The sequence below is a fragment of the Protobothrops mucrosquamatus genome, unplaced genomic scaffold, assembly GCF_001527695.2.
Source record: "Protobothrops mucrosquamatus isolate PMUCROS unplaced genomic scaffold, P.Mucros_1.0 scaffold1167, whole genome shotgun sequence".
In the NCBI taxonomy this organism is placed as follows: Eukaryota; Metazoa; Chordata; class Lepidosauria; order Squamata; family Viperidae; genus Protobothrops; species Protobothrops mucrosquamatus.
The window spans coordinates 47,224-64,774 of NW_015387382.1; the positions used below are offsets into that span (position 1 = coordinate 47,224).

The 17,551-nt window shown below is 57.1% G+C and overlaps 1 protein-coding gene across 1 annotated transcript in view; it reads left to right on the plus strand.

Moving 5' to 3' along the window:
* OPA1 (OPA1 mitochondrial dynamin like GTPase) overlaps positions 1–16,281 on the plus strand; it is a gene marked incomplete at its 5' end in the record, with an annotated part of 62,467 nt that extends 46,186 nt beyond the window's left edge. The window contains 10 exons of the mRNA XM_015820723.1: positions 3–120; positions 1,808–1,960; positions 2,067–2,175; positions 2,503–2,582; positions 3,674–3,814; positions 4,919–5,035; positions 5,418–5,511; positions 6,088–6,198; positions 13,947–14,026; positions 15,973–16,281. Coding sequence (XP_015676209.1) covers positions 3–120; positions 1,808–1,960; positions 2,067–2,175; positions 2,503–2,582; positions 3,674–3,814; positions 4,919–5,035; positions 5,418–5,511; positions 6,088–6,198; positions 13,947–14,014 — 991 coding nt within the window. The remainder of the gene's footprint in view (positions 1–2; positions 121–1,807; positions 1,961–2,066; positions 2,176–2,502; positions 2,583–3,673; positions 3,815–4,918; positions 5,036–5,417; positions 5,512–6,087; positions 6,199–13,946; positions 14,027–15,972) is intronic.
* Positions 16,282–17,551: the final 1,270 nt, after the last annotated feature.

Consider the following 17,551-nt stretch of genomic DNA (forward strand, 5'->3'; position numbering starts at 1 on the left):
GTGATAGAGAACATCTACCTTCCAGCAGCCCAGTCTCTGAACGCCGGGACCTTCAACACCACCGTGGACATCCGGCTGAAGCAGTGGACAGACAAGCAGCTGCCCAACAAGGCCGTGGAGGTGAGTGGCAGCCGGCAGGGGGACCCGGGGAGGTCTCTCCGCCTTCCCCTCCCTGGGGGGACTCGGCCCCGAGCAGAGCGGCCGATCGCGTTGTTGCCCTTCTCTTTCCCCCCCCCCCCCCGGTGGGGTCACTGAGGAAAGAAGAGCCCTCGGCTGCTTTTCTAGTAATAATAATAAAGTTGGAAGGGACCTTGGAGGTCATCTAGTCCAACCCCCTGCTCAGGCAGGAAACCCTATACCATTTCGGTGAAAGGTGTACTTTTATGAAAGCCAAGGGGTTGCCAAGCTGGAGGAGCCAGATTCTGAAAGGTTTCGGGCACCAAGGCTGCCTACTTACTTTTCGTTTTTCAAGGTCCTCCCCCCCCGCCCTTCCCCCCCTTCATGGTTCATGGCAGTCTGGCATCAGTAAAGCAGTGGAGGGGCGAAGCAGGACGGCAGCACTGACCCTCCACACACACACACACACACCTCTGGCGTCCCTGCCTCACCTCTTCCTTCCTTTCTGGGAGACACAGGGCTGGTCCCACTCTCCCCTCCACGCTCGGAGCCCTCCCTGCCCCACTCAGGCCTTCCACTAGGGCAGGGGTGGGCCACCTTGGCTCTTTTATGACTCGTGGACTTCAACTCCCAGAATTCCTCAGCCAGCATGGGGGAACTATGGCCCCCTTCATGATTCGTGGACTTCAATTCCCAGAATTCCTGAGCCAGCCTGGCTCAGCTTGGAAACCTCTACCGTTCCCCTCAGCATGGCTGGCTCAGGAATTCTGGGAGTTGAAGTCCATGAGTCATAAAAGAGCCCAGGTGGCCTACCCCTGCACTAGTATGCCGAGACCCCCAGCACATCCCTCCCAAACGGGGGCCAAGAGCCGCTCCCTCAATCTGCCCCACGTGCCGGGCGGCCTCCCCTGCCAATTGCTTTCCTAACCACGTAGGCTCTCTTTGAAGCCTCTTTTCCTTTCTTAAAGGCCGTTCAAGTTCAGCTGAAATTGGACCGCCACCGGATTTGGTGGCTTAAACAGCGTCCGCCAGCGCAGGCTGTCTCTCAGCCCGAATGTGGGCATGGCAGCGGGACAGAGGTCCTTGAGTGAGGGGTCTGCCACCCCCTGCCCCTCTGGGGGGTCCCACTGCCCCCCTGCGTTTCCCAGAGAGAAGCCCTCAGCCAGGAGGGAGACTGGCTTAAGGCTCTGGTAGGTTAGGACCACTTAACTGGGCTAGAAGACCTCCAAGGTCCCTCCCAACATTATTATTATTGTTGTTATTGTTTGCTGTTGTTGTTGTTATCGACACTAATGGGGCCTGCCCATCAGCGTCATAACTTGTGATGGCCATAAAAGTCAGTCACGTGACAGACCCAATTTTTTTGTGGTGGTCATTAAGTTAACCCTGCAGTCATTAAGCTAATCGTGAACCAAACCATTTGCCAAAACCCAGAAGTAAATGCTTTTTTTGTGTGGGGGGGACTCTGGCCTGGAGAATCCTTCCTGCAGCTGGGGGAGGATAAACCCCACTCCCCCATGAAACCCCCATCCAGAGGCTTTGGCTCGGAGGGGGCCTGGTGGTCCACGCCTGGAGAGGATGGGGAATCCCACGTGAGCCGCCGGGGCTGGCAGGCAGGGCGCAAGAGGGCACGGCGGGGGGGGGCACCTTGCCTGCCGTTTGCTGAGGCGCCCCTCCCGCCCCTGCGCAGGTGGCCTGGGAGACCCTGCAGGAGGAGTTTTCCCGCTTCATGACGGAGCAGAAGGGCAAGGAGCACGACGACATCTTTGACAAGTTGAAGCAGGCCGTGAAGGAGGAGAGCATCAAGAGGCACAAGTGGAACGAGCGGGCGGAGGACAGCCTGGTAGGGGCAGCCCCCCCTCTGCCCCCCCACACGCGCACATAGCCCCTCGGGACGGGTGGGGCGGGGGCAGAGGGGCCCTCCTGACGCCGGTGCTCCGTCTTGGCAGAGGGTGATCCAGCACAACGCCCTGGAGGACCGCTCCATTTCGGACAAGCAGCAGTGGGACGCCGCCATTCAGTTCATGGAGGAGACCCTGCAGAGTCGTCTGAAGGACAGTGAGTGCCCCTCCCTCCCTCCCTCCCTCCCTCCCTCCCTTCCTTCCTTCCTTCCTTCCTTCCTTCCTTCCTTCCTTCCTTCCTTCCTTCCTTCCTTCCTTCCGGTTTCAGCCTCTCTCAGGCCACCTCACAGCCGCTGCTCTGATGGCCCAGCCTCGCCTCCAAAAGTGGGGGGGCTTCCTAGGTCAGAGGCCCAGAAGGGGGGTTGGTGGATCCTTGGCAGCCCACCCCCCCGGATGTGGCTGGGCGCCTCTTCTCTCCCTGCTTCGGGCGAGGGTCTTCCGGCCTCCGGGACTCAGGGGGGGCCTCTGTCTCGCTTCTGTCTAGCGGAATCGGTCATTGAAGACATGGTGGGGCCGGACTGGAGGAAAAGGTGGCTGTATTGGGTGAAGCGCAGCAAAGAGCAGGTAAAGGGATGTGCAGGTGTCTCACCCCGGGTCAGCCCTTCCCTCTGGTGGGGCTCCCTCCCCTCCGTGTGGCCGGCTGCACCCCCTCGCGGGAGACCCGTGCGAGTCCCGCTTCTCCACTCTGGGCTTCCTCCCGCTGCTTCTCCTCCTTCGCCCTGGGGGAGCCTGCCAGCTCTTGCTCTTTCCCAGGGGGAGGCAGGCCTTCCCCAGCGGTGCCTCCTCCCCCTTCCTCAGAACTCATTTTATTTGGGGAGTGGGGGGTCTTTGGGGCCTCCAGCCTCAGCCTGTCTCCCCCTTGGCGGCATTCGCGTTCCTCCTTCGGTAGGGAGGCCGTTGCTCCAGGGTTAGCCTTTCCCTCTGCCTTGCACAGGCAGTCCTCTACTTACAACCACAATTTCTGCTGCTAAGTGAGACAGGAGTGGAGTGAGATTTGCCCCATTTTGTGACCTTTCTTGCCACAATTGTTAAGTGAATCACTGCAGTTGTTAGGTTAGTAACACAGTTGTTAGGTGACTTTTCTTGTGTGGTTGCAAAGGAGGACACTGCCACCGTCATAAATACGAAGCAGTTGCCAGGTGTCTGAATTCTGATCACGTGACCCTGGGGAGGCTGCAACGGTCGTTAAGTGTGAAAGACGAATGTAATTCACTTTTTCCAGTGCCGTTGTAACTTTGATCGGTCACTAAATGGTGTAAGCCGAGGACTACCTGGATTCAGTGTGGGGAATCTTTAATTAATGTCAAGTATGGCCCTGCTGTCACTTCCTTCCAGTTTCAAGGAGAAGCACAATCAACATTTCGGCTGCCCAAATCACAGGGGACCGACTCATGTTGGCTTAAAACCAAACCATAAACCAGGAGGGTAAAAATAACCCCAATAGAAACACAGGGTAAACTGAGGCCCTCCATTAAACAGGCAAGCTCTTCCTGCAACACACACACACACACACACACACACACACACACACACACACACACCCGTCCAAGCCCAGGGGAAAAGCCAGGAGGGGGAGGGCATCCCGTAACCGCTGAAATGTTCCCCCCCACCCCTTGCGAGGGGCTGACGGGGCCGTTCCGCCTCTTCCACGCCAGTCGACCCGCAACGAAACCAAAAACGAGCTGGAGAAGATGATCAGATGCAACGAGGAGCACCCGGCTTACCTGGCCAACGACGAGGTCACCACCGTCCGGAAGAATCTCGAGGCCCGAGGGGTGGCGGTGGACCCCTGCTTGGTAAGGCACCTGGCTTCGGACTCCGTGGGATAGGGTGGGGAAGGTAGGGTTTCAGTAAGACCCCCCCTTCCTCTAAATCCGCCCACTCTCGTCCCCTGGAGGGTGTCTTCTTGCACTTGCTGGCGGCCGAGTGGCTGGCCAGGGAGGAGCCCCCCCCCCAGGATTTGTGGAGGTGTGCTGGGTGGGAGCAGTAGTGACCACAATTCCAGCTGGCTTCCTCTGTCCGGGGTTAGCCCTTCCCAGGACGGCCATTGGATCAGCCACTGGGGGAAACGGGCCCTAGAAACAAGCCCCCCGGGAGGGAGGGGCTCCGGGCTGGCAACAGCACTTAGACTTATGTACGCTGCCCCACAGGGCTTTGCAGCCCTCTCTGAGCGGTTTATAGAGTCAGCCTCTTGCCCCCCAACAATCTGGGTCCTCATTTTACCCACCTGGGAAGGACAGAAGGCTGAGTCGACCTTGAGCCGTTGAGACTCGAACTGCTGGCTGTGGGCAGAGTCAGCCCGCAGTGCTGCCTGCTGACCACTGAGCCGCCAGGGTCCCATAATTCAACCCAGTGCTCCATCACTGGAGGCTTTTAAGAAGAGACTGGACAGCCACTTCTCTGAAACATTATGGGGTCTCCTGTTTGAGCAGGGGGTTGGACTAGATGACCTCCAAGGTCCCTTCCAACTCTGGTGTACTTTATTCTATTTTATTTTTTATTTTGACCATTGGAAGCCCCGATTCTGTCTCCCTCTCGTTCTCTGCTCGGTGTCAGAATTTCTCCCTGGAGCTCATGGCCGTCAGTCATCCCCAGGACCTTCCCAGCCGCTTCTGTCCCCAAGGACAGGAAATTAAACCCTGGCCCTCCGTCTGGGGCAAATGACCGCAGACGGGCCTCTTGTTTTCCCCTGGGCAGCGCAGGGCATTCCCCAAGGGGGTCCGGGCAGACTAGCCAGCCGTTCTCCGCCCACACAGCAGGGAAGGCGGTCTTTTGCGGATTGCCTTCTGCTCAGGACGGGGGCCTTGGGAGAGGGCCTCCCCCAGTCCAGGACTGAGCAGACTCCTTAGCGAGAGAGCCTCCGTTTGAGGGACCAGGCCTCTCCCTCTCTCTGCTCCCAGATCAAGGACACCTGGCACCAGGTTTATAGGCAGCACTTCCTGAAGAAATCCCTGGGCCACTGCAACCTCTGCCGGAGGGGCTTCTACTACTACCAGAGGCACTTTGTGGACTCGGAGGTAAGCCAGGGGTGTGTGTGTGTGTGTGTGTGTGTGTGTGAGAGAGAGAGAGAGAGAGAGAGAGAGAGAGAGAGAGGGGGGGGGGGGCCTCTCCTGCCCAGCCGGGATGTCCGTGCTCCAAGAGGATGGTGCTCCTGCGGTGTTCCACTAGGTGGCAGCCTTGCAGTGAACATCTGGTTCCAGCTGCTCTGTCTGGGCAATGCGCTGGGCTGTCCGAGGGCCCCTGGTGTGGGATCGCTCTCCCTTCTCTGCCTTTACTTGCATTCTGGATTCGTGTGTTATACGCTCACCTGCTGGGCTGGGCTGGATTTGCACAGCCCTCCCTCCCCCCATGCGATGAGCAGATTTTGGGGCTCACCGCCGTGTCCCTCTGCTCCTCTAGCTGGAGTGCAACGACGTGGTGCTCTTCTGGCGCATCCAGCGCATGCTGTCCATCACCGCCAACACCCTGAGGCAGCAGCTGGCCAACACCGAAGGTAGGAGCCCCGCGTGGGATGGATGGATGGGTGGGCTTCTGGTGGGGACAGTCCGGGTGGCGGGTAGGAGAGAAGGGGCAGGCCCAGCAGCCCCCACTTGATCTCGGACGCCCCTCCAGGATCTGGGAAACTTGCCCTTCCCAGGAGCTGCTTGGCATCTGTGGCTCCGTTCCTGCCAGGGTGCTCAGCCCTGGCTGAAGGTGAGACCTCCGTCTCCTTTGGATCTGGACCCCCCAGGAGGTGCCCTCCGGGTCCCGTGGTTTTCTCCTCTTTGATTCCTCCGAGGCCTGAGCCTCCCTTTCCCCGGCACTTTTGCCCTCCTGCGGAAATGCCTGTGGGGTCCATGATCCAGGTTGTCCCCAAAAGTGGTTTTTTCCAAAGGCAGCTGGGCTTTCGTTTTTTCCTTGAGGATGTTTCACTTCTCATCCGAGAAGCTTCCTCAGTTCTGAAGCGGGAAGCGAAAAGTCTTCAAGGGAAAAACAAAAAGTCCAGCTGCCTTTGGAGAAAGCCCTTCCGGGACACACACACACACACCCCCCAGAACTAGTTCCGCTAACCCCGAGGCCCCCCCTGCAGTGAGGCGCCTGGAGAAGAACGTCAAAGAGGTGCTGGAGGACTTTGCCGAAGACGGTGGGAAGAAGGTGACGCTGCTGACGGGGAAGCGAGTGCAGCTGGCTGAGGACCTCAGTGAGTATTCCCGGCTGGAGTCACCGGGGGGGGGGGNACACACACACCCCCCAGAACTAGTTCCGCTAACCCCGAGGCCCCCCCTGCAGTGAGGCGCCTGGAGAAGAACGTCAAAGAGGTGCTGGAGGACTTTGCCGAAGACGGTGGGAAGAAGGTGACGCTGCTGACGGGGAAGCGAGTGCAGCTGGCTGAGGACCTCAGTGAGTATTCCCGGCTGGAGTCACCGGGGGGGGGGGCTTCCTGCGCCAGTGGGACGCTCTGCCACTTGAGAAGCGTTGGGCGCTGCACGGTTAAGAACCCCAGGAAGCGCCTGGCCGGACCGTCTTGGCTGCCTCTGGGTCTTTGTGTCTGAGCCTCCCCGGGGTGCCCGCTTTGTCTGAGCCACAGTCCAGGAGAGGCGTTGCAGTGTGGGTGCCTCCCTCTGGGAGCCTTCCGGACGGTGTGGCTCACCCGGTGGGAGAGAATCGCTGAGGCTGTGAGGGGGGGGGTCCCTGGTGCCCTCTGAGCCTGGCAGTCTCCTTGCAGGCGTTTCGTGACCCGACTGGGGAACGTCATCAGGGCTGGAAGAGAGGGGGGTTTGCAGGGAGGAGGAGGAGGAGGAGGAAAAGGACTCTGGGGTCCCTGGTGCCCTCTGAGCCTGGCAGTCTCCTTGCAGGCATCTCGTGACCCAGCCAGGGAACATCATCAGGGCTAGAGGGGGGGGGGGTCTGCTCTCTGTTCATGGGAAGTGGCTTGCCCTGCTCAGAGTGGGTCAGAGGGTCCTTGGTGGGTCCTTGGTTTCCTGCTTCCCCTCCCTTGGAAATATCCAAACCCAGGACACGGAGTGCTGTCTTCACGACTCGGAAAGCCTCCAGGCCAGTTTTCAGCAAGGAGGAACAGTCCCCCCCCTGGTTCTCTCCTGCAGGCAGGAAAAAGGGGGGGGGGTGAAGAGTCCACAGGCTGGGGGTGGGTCTCCTTTGCCCAGCTGCCAGAGGGGCTGCTATGTTTGCCCCCCGGAAGAGAGGCAGATACCTCTGGGGGGGGGCATCCAGCTTCCTGCCAGGCAAAGGGCTGGGGGCTTCCCTCCCGGTGGCAGCCGCTGAGCAGCGCTTCCGTGGGTGTTGGTGCTGGGTAATCTCCGGCTGAATTCCTGCATGAGGAGCATTTCCTGGCCCACCAAGGCCCTCTCCTGTCCGGGCTTGTCCCCCCCCTCCCCCCCCAGGGAGGCCGAGGGAAGCAGCGGCAGCGTCAGGCAGCCCAGCCTCTCTTGCCTGGAGGCCTTGCCGTCATTCACAACAGGCAGAGGATATCCACCCCCTGGAGGCCCCCCTGCTCCGAAAAGGCTGCCCTAAAAGGGGGGTGTCATCCTCCCCCAAGAAGGCAGGCCTTTGTGCTGGTCTCTCCCCGCCCCTGCCATCTCCCCCCCCCCCACCCCTTTGGGCATTTATTTCCNACACACACACCCCCCAGAACTAGTTCCGCTAACCCCGAGGCCCCCCCTGCAGTGAGGCGCCTGGAGAAGAACGTCAAAGAGGTGCTGGAGGACTTTGCCGAAGACGGTGGGAAGAAGGTGACGCTGCTGACGGGGAAGCGAGTGCAGCTGGCTGAGGACCTCAGTGAGTATTCCCGGCTGGAGTCACCGGGGGGGGGGGGCTTCCTGCGCCAGTGGGACGCTCTGCCACTTGAGAAGCGTTGGGCGCTGCACGGTTAAGAACCCCAGGAAGCGCCTGGCCGGACCGTCTTGGCTGCCTCTGGGTCTTTGTGTCTGAGCCTCCCCGGGGTGCCCGCTTTGTCTGAGCCACAGTCCAGGAGAGGCGTTGCAGTGTGGGTGCCTCCCTCTGGGAGCCTTCTGGACTCTGTGGCTCACCCGGTGGGAGAGAATCGCTGGGGCTGTGAGGGGGGGGGTCCCTGGTGCCCTCTGAGCCTGGCAGTCTCCTTGCAGGCGTTTCGTGACCCGACTGGGGAACATCATCAGGGCTGGAAGAGAGGGGGGTTTGCAGGGAGGAGGAGGAGGAGGAGGAAAAGGACTCTGGGGTCCCTGGTGCCCTCTGAGCCTGGCAGTCTCCTTGCAGGCATCTCGTGACCCAGCCAGGGAACATCATCAGGGCTAGAGGGGGGGGGTCTGCTCTCTGTTCATGGGAAGTGGCTTGCCCTGCTCAGAGTGGGTCAGAGGGTCCTTGGTGGGTCCTTGGTTTCCTGCTTCCCCTCCCTTGGAAATATCCAAACCCAGGACACGGAGTGCTGTCTTCACCACTCGGAAAGCCTCCAGGCCAGTTTTCAGCAAGGAGGAACAGTCCCTCCCCTGGTTCTCTCCTGCAGGCAGGAAAAAGGGGGGGGTGAAGAGTCCACGGGCTGGGGGTGGGTCTCCTTTGCCCAGCTGCCAGAGGGGCTGCTATGTTTGCCCCCCGGAAGAGAGGCAGATACCTCCGGGGGGGCAGAGGGGGGCAGCCAGCTTCCTGCCAGGCAAAGGGCTGGGGGCTTCCCTCCCAGAGGGCTTCCGTGGGTGTTGGCGCTGGGTAATCTCCGGCTGAATTCCTGCATGAGGAGCATTTCCTGGCCCACCAAGGCCCTCTCCTGTCCGGGCCTGTCCCCGGGAGGGAGGCCGAGGGAGGCAGTGGCAGCGTCAGGCAGCCCAGTCTCTACACGCAGGGGATGCCCCCCCTGGAGGCCCCCCTGCTCCGAAAAGGCTGCCCTAAAAGGGGGTGTCATCCTCCCCCAAGAAGGCAGGCCTTTGTGCTGGTCTCTCCCCGCCCCTGCCATCCCCCCCCCCCACCCCTTTGGGCACTTATTTCCTCTCTTTCCTGAGGGTCGTGATTAAGCTCTGGGCAAAGCAGTCTGAACTACTACGTGTTTATGCCATTGGTAAATATGCTCGGCCTTTTGAATTTCGGTGCTGCCAATAAGAATAGAAGAACAGACTAGAACAGAACGTTCTTTATTTGGCCAAGTGTGATTAGACACACAAGGGATTTGTCTCCGGTGCAGAAGCTCTCAGTATATGTGCAAAGCACTGCCTGCCTGGCAGTGATGGATGCCCGTCAGCGTGGCCGGCGGTGTCGGCTTTCCCTGGGCGCCCCCCCCCCTTCGTTCTGATTCGGTGGGGGGGGGACTCTTCCTGAACTGCCCAGGTCCCGCTCCAAGGGCTGGTTTTGTCCTGGGGCTTCCCAAGTGAGCGAATGGGGGAAGAATCCCCCGGCCTCGTCTGCCCGTCTCGGCCTCTCAGGGAAGCCCCGGCCAGGGCGGCAGAGCCTGCGACAAGCGCCTCTTTCTCCCACCCACCCGCCCGGCAGTGGGACGGGGAACAGGGCCGGCCTTTGTGGCAGAGCCCAGGGAGGGCCTCCCAGCCCCCCGCCGGCCGCCCCATCTCCGTCTTGACCCGCTTTCTCTGCTGGCAGCACAAACGCCGCCTCCAACGGGCGGACCCTCCCTGCCTTGCCGTGACCCCCCCCCCCCGCCCATTCACTGCCCATCTGGTTTCCAGCCTTGGGGGTGGGGGGGCTTCCCATCCATCTGTCTGGGCCAGTGATGGATGGGGTTCTGTCTCTGGCCCGGGCGACCTGGGTGGCTTCCCTCCCTCCTGGTTTGGCCTTTTCCTCTGGGGGGGGGATGAACAAGGGGGACCCGCTCCAAAGTGGGGGACCTTCCTGTCAAGCAGTCTGGCCAAAAGACCCCAGCCATTCAGTGGGGCCTGACCCCCGGCTCAGCTCACTTCATTCTAGCAGCTTTTAGTCACAATGGGGTCCTCCTCCCCGGAAGTGCCGGAAGAGGGAGGGGTCTGCAGCCAGCTCGGAGCCCCAGAGGGGGAGGGGAAGCCAGCGAAGGTCTCGGCTGGGGGTCTTTGGCGGTTTAGCCCCTGCCCCCTCCCCAGTTCCCTTTTCCTGGGAGCTTCCTGGAGGCCATTTTCAGCTCTAGCAGAGTAACAAGAGTTGGAAGGGACCTCGGAGGTCTTCTAGTCTAACCCCTATGCCAGGGGTAGGCAACCTTGGCTCTTTTATGACTCGTGGACTTCAACTCCCAGAATTCCTGAGCCAGCTGTGCTGGGAGTTGAAGTCCACGAGTCATAAAAGAGCCAAGGTTGCCTACCCCTGGCCTATGCCATTTCAGACAAGTGGCCATCCAATCTCTTCTTAGAAACTTCCAGTGTCGGAGCGTTCACAACTTCTGGAGGCAGGTAGTTCCCCTGATCCATTGTTCTCACTGTCAGGAGGCTGCTTCTCTCCTTGATGAGTTCCCTTCTCTTGCTTCTTCTTCTGCCTTCTGGTGCTTTGGAGTACAAGCTGACCCCCCTCCTCTTTGTGGCAGCCCCTCAGGTATTCTGGGGAAAGGGGGAACCTAGTGAAAGAAATGCACCCCACATCGGAAGCCCTCAGCCCCACATCTCCCACAGCCTTCCCTTGATGGCCAGAGCCCTGCCCTCTCCTGTTGGCTGGGAAGACCATCGTTGGCAGCCCCTCCGGGTGACTAGATCAGATCCTGCAGCTTTGCCATCGCTCGGCTGTTCAGTAGCTGTGGCATCGCTCCGGCCGGGCATCCCGGGGGTAAAGTCCTTGGCCTCTAAGGCAGTGGTTCTCAACCTTTTTAATGCTGCGACCCCAACCGGTCGTAAGTCGAGGACTAAACCGGTCGTAAGTCGAGGACTAAACCGGTCGTAAGTCGAGGACTAAACCGGTCGTAAGTCGAGGACTTTCCCTGCCCGGGAGCGCCACGCATGCGTGGTTCCGCCCCCTGCGCCGGCCGAGGCGTAGCTGGCAAGCGGCAGAGACGGAGCAGGCCGACCACCAGCTGGCCCAGCCCAAGGGAGGGAAGGCACCCGCTGGAAAAGGGGGAAAAATGGCGGACCAAAAAAATGGCAGACAAAAAAAATGGCAGACAGCCTTGCTTGGCGACCCCCGTGAAATGGTCGATCGACCCCAAATGGGGTCCCGACCCACAGGTTGAGAACCACTGTGATAAGGCCCCGTACTGGTCTCGCTGGGTGACCCGCCGTTCAGAAGAGAACCCAGAGGGGATCGTCAGTCAGCCGTAGAAGCAGCTCACGACTGCCACATTAATGGCAGGATAAGCTTTGTGGGAAATGACCAGCGAGTTTCATAAACCAAACCCGTCAGTCGCAGCCCCATCGCCGTTCCCAGTTTTGCCCCTGACGTCTTCCCATCGCAGCCACAGGTTGCCAAGCTCTGCATTGAGAGGCCTCCGTTCAGCGTTTGCAACGTGGCCTTTGGTGCCTTCGCTGCTGGTGCAGAAGCCGCAGAGAGGACAGTCAGGGCGGCCCACGGAGGATCAACCGGGAACTAAGGAGAAACTTCCTGGCAGGGAGGACAATCAACCAGTGGAACAGAAGTTGCCACCAGAAGTCGTGGGTGCTCCATCACTGGAGGCTTTGAAGAAGAGACTGGACAGCCACCTGTCTGGAATGGTGTAGGGCAGTGGTGGCGAACCTATGGCACAGGGGCCAGAGGCGGCACTCAGAGCCCTCTCTGTGGGCACACGCGCCATCGCCCCAGTCCTAGGCCCTCAGCTGGGTTTTATAAAACCTTTTCACTTTAGGCCTCTGCCGCCATGTCCAAAAAAAAAAAAAGGTTCAATCAATCAATCAATTTCAACTTCTCACAGGAAAAAAAAGATCTTGCAAAGTTGGAATTGATTGATTGAACTTTTTAGTCCCACCCAGTCTGCCGTTACCACTGCAGCCACGCCCACCCAACGGGCCACGCCCACCCGACACCCGATGATACATAAGTGGGTTTTGGGTTGCAGTTTGGGCACTCGGTCTCTAAAAGATTCACCATCACTGGCATAGGATCTTCTGCTTGAGCAGGGGGTTGGGCTAGAAGACCTCCAAGGTCCCTTCCAGCTCTATCCTGGGCGGTTGTGTTTCAAGGCTCCTTCCCATCTTGAGCCGAGCCCCCCCCCCTTCCCCGCCTGGGTCCTGGGGCCGGGTCTTTTCCTGTGTTCTCCGAGTGTATTCAGATCCTAATTACAGATCAATTAGTCTGCTTGTGAGCCCCGGATCAGAGGATTAATGCAAGGGAGACGAGTGGCCCACGGATGTTGTTTCATGTGGGGACAAAGAGGCTGCCGAGATGAATGGGTCTCTTGAAGCCGCTGAATAGCCCAGGCTTTCTTCCTTCTGTGTCGGGCAGAGTTGACGGGATGTTGGGAGAAAGGATTATGGGAATATTCATGACCAGATGAGGGGCTGGGAAGAAGGGGGCCCGGGACGGCTCATCCTTTGAGCAAACACCCGGTCAATGGCAGGAGCAGGGGGTTCAGCGCTCCCGGCTCGGCTGCTGCGGAATCCTGCTCCTTGCGGCTGGGACGGGGGGGGCTTTGTGCCTTGGGCTGGGGGGGCTGGGAGGGGGGCTGTTTAACAGGTGTAGGGAGAACCAGGGTGTTCCTCTCTCACCCTCCCCAAGGGACATTGTCTGGCATCCTTCCTCGACATCTGGAGCAAGAGGGGGGTGAGTTGCCTTGTGGCAAGATGGGCAGCAAACAAATTTAATAATAATTGTAACGGGCAGGTCCAAATCACACACACACACACACACACACACACACACACGCTGCCTCTCCTGGCCCAGGAAGGACGACCACTTCTGCTGCTCAACAACACCCACAGCCTTTCAGTCATTCGTTCCTCCCTTCCTTTATCCGGCTGCCTCCTCCTTTCTCCGGCTTTCTGACACCCGAGACAGGAACTGCCTCTCTTTTCCTCCGCATAAAACAGGCTCAGGGTCGGCACAAAATCAAAGTGCCGGCACATATCAAGGTGCCCCTGAGGAAATAAGGCCCGGGGGCAGGGGGTGCATCTTGCCAGCTGGGCATCTCCTTGTTTTCCAGTTCCAGAATCCGCCCTGCCTCGTCCAGTTCCTGGTCTTGGGGCCAGGGAGATGGGGCAGGATGGCTGCTTGTCTCAGCGGCTCTTCTGCCCCAGCTGCCAGTCTTGGCCCCTGGCACCCTGCCTGCCAGAGGGGTCCCAAGTCCTCCTTGTCTCCTCTCACAGCTGGTGCCATCTGGGGGTCCTGGGGGCTTATCCTCCCCTGTCTCCATGGGTGAGGAAGGGAGCCTGGCTCCCAGCACTGGATCCAGCAGACTCACTATTTTCCTGGGGAGCTGATAACCCCAAAGGGTTCAACTCCCCAACGTCTCTCTTGTTCCCAGTTCAAGGCCTCGGGGGGGGGGCAGGGGGCTTTCGGAGAAGACCCGATTCCCATCCCTGAAGTCCCCCCTCTCCATTTGCACAACACGTTTCAGTTGGGCTTCCGGGCGTTCCCGGAAAGGAATATAACCAATACGTGCTGTTGAATGCCATTGTGCCAACTTTTATTTTTTCATGGCTATGTAGTATTTGCTAAACGATAATATTTTAAATGAAAACTCTACTAAATGAAATACAGGTGTCCCAAGTTTAAGCTTTTCCCAGCCTAGTCGCTTCTGGTCCAGTTCATCTAGATCAGCGTTTGGTCTAGTTCATCTAGATCAGGAGTTGCCAGGTTGACTTGTGGACTTCAACTCCCAGAATTCCCCAGCCAGCCCTGCTGGCTGGGGAATTCTGGGAGTTGAAGTCCACAAGTCTTAAAAGTAGTCAGGTTGGGAGACCCCTTGATCTAAAAAGAACCAAGTTGGGGGGAACACATCTGGATGAACCACCTTGCCTGCCGTTTGCCTTCTGACAACGGATGGGGCAGAAGACGAACCGGAGACCGTGTGCGGCCTTCCTCGTCTTCCTTCTCTGGGCCTGAAGGCAGGGACTTGATTTTTTTTTCCAGAAAAAGTTCGGGAGATCCAGGAGAAGCTTGAAGTCTTCATTGAAGCCCTTCATCAAGAGGAAAAGTGACGGCTTCACCAGGTAAGGCTGCAGCAGAGCTTCTTGGATGGACCTTCAGTTGCTCTTGTCAAGAGTTGGGTCTCCTCATCTCCAGCCAGGACCTCCTTGGCTGGCGGGGGGGGAGGAGGGGTGTCTGAAATTTAACACACTGATTACAGAGGATGGGGGCTAGGGTGCTTCTGGACTGGTGTCCTGGTGGAGGGATTCCCTCCCGAGTGGATCCTTGGAGGATCTCTTACTGAGGCCCATGGCCTGATCCCAAGAGTTCTCTTATTTATCCTCTTGTTTGTTTGTTTGTTTGTTTGTTTATTAAATTTGCATACTGCCCAACTCCCAACAACTGGGGTCAAAATAGCTCTGGGGGAATCATCCAGTTGATCTTTGTGCTTCTCCTTGGAGACCCTGCCTCATTTTCTTTTCATTAAACCAGACATATTCTCAAATTGGGTATGACTGGTTTAATGAAGAGAAGGACTAGGGGGGGGGACATGATAGCAGTGTTCCAGTATTTGGGGGGCTGCCCCAAAGAAGAAGAAGGGGGGGTCAACCGTATTTTCCAAAGTCCCTGAAGAAGGCAGGACAAGAAGCAATGGATGGAAATTAATCAAGGAGAGAAGCAACCTAGAACTAAGGAGAAACTTCCTGACAGTCAGAACAATTAACCAGAGGAACAACCTGCCTCCAGAAGTTGTGGGTGCTTCATTAGTGGAGGTTTTTAAGAAAAAAACTGGGCAGCCATTTCTTTGAAATGGTCCAGGGTCTCCTGCCTGAGCAGGGGGTTGGGCTAGAAGACCTCCAAAGTCCCTTCTAGCTTCGTTATTGTCTCAAAAGTGCTTTTTTCAAACGGCAACTGTTTTTCCCCCGAGGAAGAAGAAGGACATTTCGCTTCTCCTCCGAGAAGCTTCATCTTGGATGAGCAGATGAAGGCTGGATGCCAGGACCAAAGAAGCCTCTCGAATGAGAAGCGAAACGTCTCCTTCCACAAGGAAAAAACATTCCAGCTGCGTTTTGAAAAAAGCACCCTGGAGACAGTCGTGGCCTGGATGGCTGACAACCTCCCCAGGCATTCTGTTGTTCGATTTATTCTCGTGACATCCCTCCCCCCCCCCAGTGTTGGGCCTGCTAATCAGTGTCCGGGCTGTCACTGGAGCTCCTGACTCCAGCACAGTTTGTTTTAAGCCGTTGCTCCCCAGAAAGGCCCTCCCAGCCCCTGCCTGTAAAATCCTTGGGGGGCTTGGACTTGGGGTGGCTGTCCTCCGGGCTCTGCTGCTTCAGGGGAGCCGAGCAGGTGAGGGCGCTGAGTCTGGGCAGAAGCTGCAGGGCTTGAGACACCCACGACGTCCCGGTTCCGACAGATGAAACTCTTCAAAAGAACTTGGAGGCATTGTTTACCTTAAAGAACCTTTTATTTGAGTAGCATAGCATCGGCACTACATAATCGAAGCCGAAAATTGAATTCCCCTCCCCTGGGCACATAGTATCAAAGCACAATCCCCTCCTCCAATTAACAGTCATAAATCACATTCCCCAATTAGCTTGAAGCCCAGACTGCCTCTCCAGTTCTCCAGCCTGTCTCGGCTCAATAACCTTGATTCTCACACTAGGTTTAGTGTTGTTATGTCTAGCTGGACTCTTGTTCACATCCCCCCTCCCAGCATCATCTAACTCAGGGGTAGTCAACCTTGGCTCTTTTATGACTCGTGGACTTCAATTCCCAGAATTCCTGAGCCAGCTTAGCTGGCTCAGGAATTCTGAGAGTTGAAGTCCACAAGTCATAAAAGAGCCAAGGTTGACTATCCCTGATCTAACTCTAAAAGTGAAAGGGAAAAAGAGGGCTACATTTCCATCTGTTGTCAATGCAAAAACATCCCACGTTAGCAGTGTTGACCCAGGAGAGGACAGCTGCGTGCCCGGATGACTACTGCATATCTTCTTCATAAATTCATTGGCAGGCTTCTGTCTTTCAGTCAAAAAAGGCTACGGGGAGGCGAAGCCCTGCTCTGGAGTGCGTGGTGAGCAGATCCCTCTGCTGAGCTTTTTGGACTCCCCCAGAATGTTCCAGAAGGAATTGCTGCTCTTTAGAAGGAGACGGTCACTTCATAGATGCTCATCGGAAGGAGAAGCAAACCAAGGAAGCCACAGAAACCTGGACTTTACGGCATCCTTGAAGTGGCACCTTGCGGGTGGCGTCCAGATTGTGCGATTCTGTTTTTATTTTGAAGATGGGATAAACGGAAGGGAGGAATGTTCATCCCCAGATGGTCTTCTCTCCCTTCTTCTCCATTACGTGTAAGAGCCGAGGGGCTTAAAATAAAAAAAAATTGGCATCTTGTGCAGGAGGTTGAGATGTTCCTTCCCCGTCTCCTCCTCCTCTTTCCCAACCCCCCCCACCCCCGAGGGGGGGGGGAGAGAAGAGAGAAATGGTCTGGCAAAGTCATCCCAGGCTGGCTTGCAGCACTTGAGAGGGCCTGACGGAGGCGGGGGCAGCCCTGGAGAGGGTCTCTGCCCCCCCCCCAATGAGCAGAGGGCTCTTCCTGCAGACCTGGTGGGCAGGGCGGCCTCCGTTGGTTTGGCTGCCCTTTTCAGACGGAGCAGAGCGGCCCTTCGGCCACCCACGTCTCCTTTCCGCGTTTCTGGGAATCCGATCCTGATTGTGTGTTGAAAGAAGAACCCTGGCCAGGCAGCAGCAGGTGGACGCCGGCGCAAGCAGCCGTGGGAGATCCGCTCAGGAGCTCCTCTCCCCTGACGGAGCTTTTAGTATTTCCCAGGCTGGCAAATTCCTTGGGTTTCCCGGCCTCCTTTTCTCCTCTCTGGCCGAGGGAGGCTCCTCCTGAAGGCCCTGCAGACCGTTCCAGCCCTTCGGCCAGAGATGTGCTTGTGGTCCTCTTCCATTGAACTCCAGTCCTCCCCTGTGTCTGCCATGGAGGGGGGGTGAAATCAACTCAGCTCTTTTTAGGGCTGGCCAAGAAGGGGGAGACCTGCAAAGGGCCCTTTTTCTTCCGGGCTTCCTGACCAAGCCTGCCCAGCCCTAGGAGGCCCACGGACCTGCTTTTGTGCGGATCTCTGCAGCTCCGGGTTGCCCACAAGGGTGGAACCCGCCCCAAGGGGCACCAGGCCCAGTGGCTGAACAGAAAGGAATGGAATACGGAACGGAATAGAACAGAACAGAATAGAAATATAGAATAGAAATATAGAATAGAATAGAATATAGAATAGAATAGAATAGAATATAGAATAGAATAGAATAGAACAGAATAGAAATATAGAATAGAAATATAGAATAGAATAGAATATAGAATAGAATAGAATATAGAATAGAATAGAATAGAACAGAATAGAAATATAGAATAGAAATATAGAATAGAATAGAATAGAATATAGAATAGAATAGAATAGAATATAGAATAGAATAGAACAGAATAGAAATATAGAATAGAAATATAGAATAGAATAGAATATAGAATAGAATAGAATAGAATAGAATATAGAATAGAATAGAATAGAACAGAATAGAAATATAGAATAGAAATATAGAATAGAATAGAA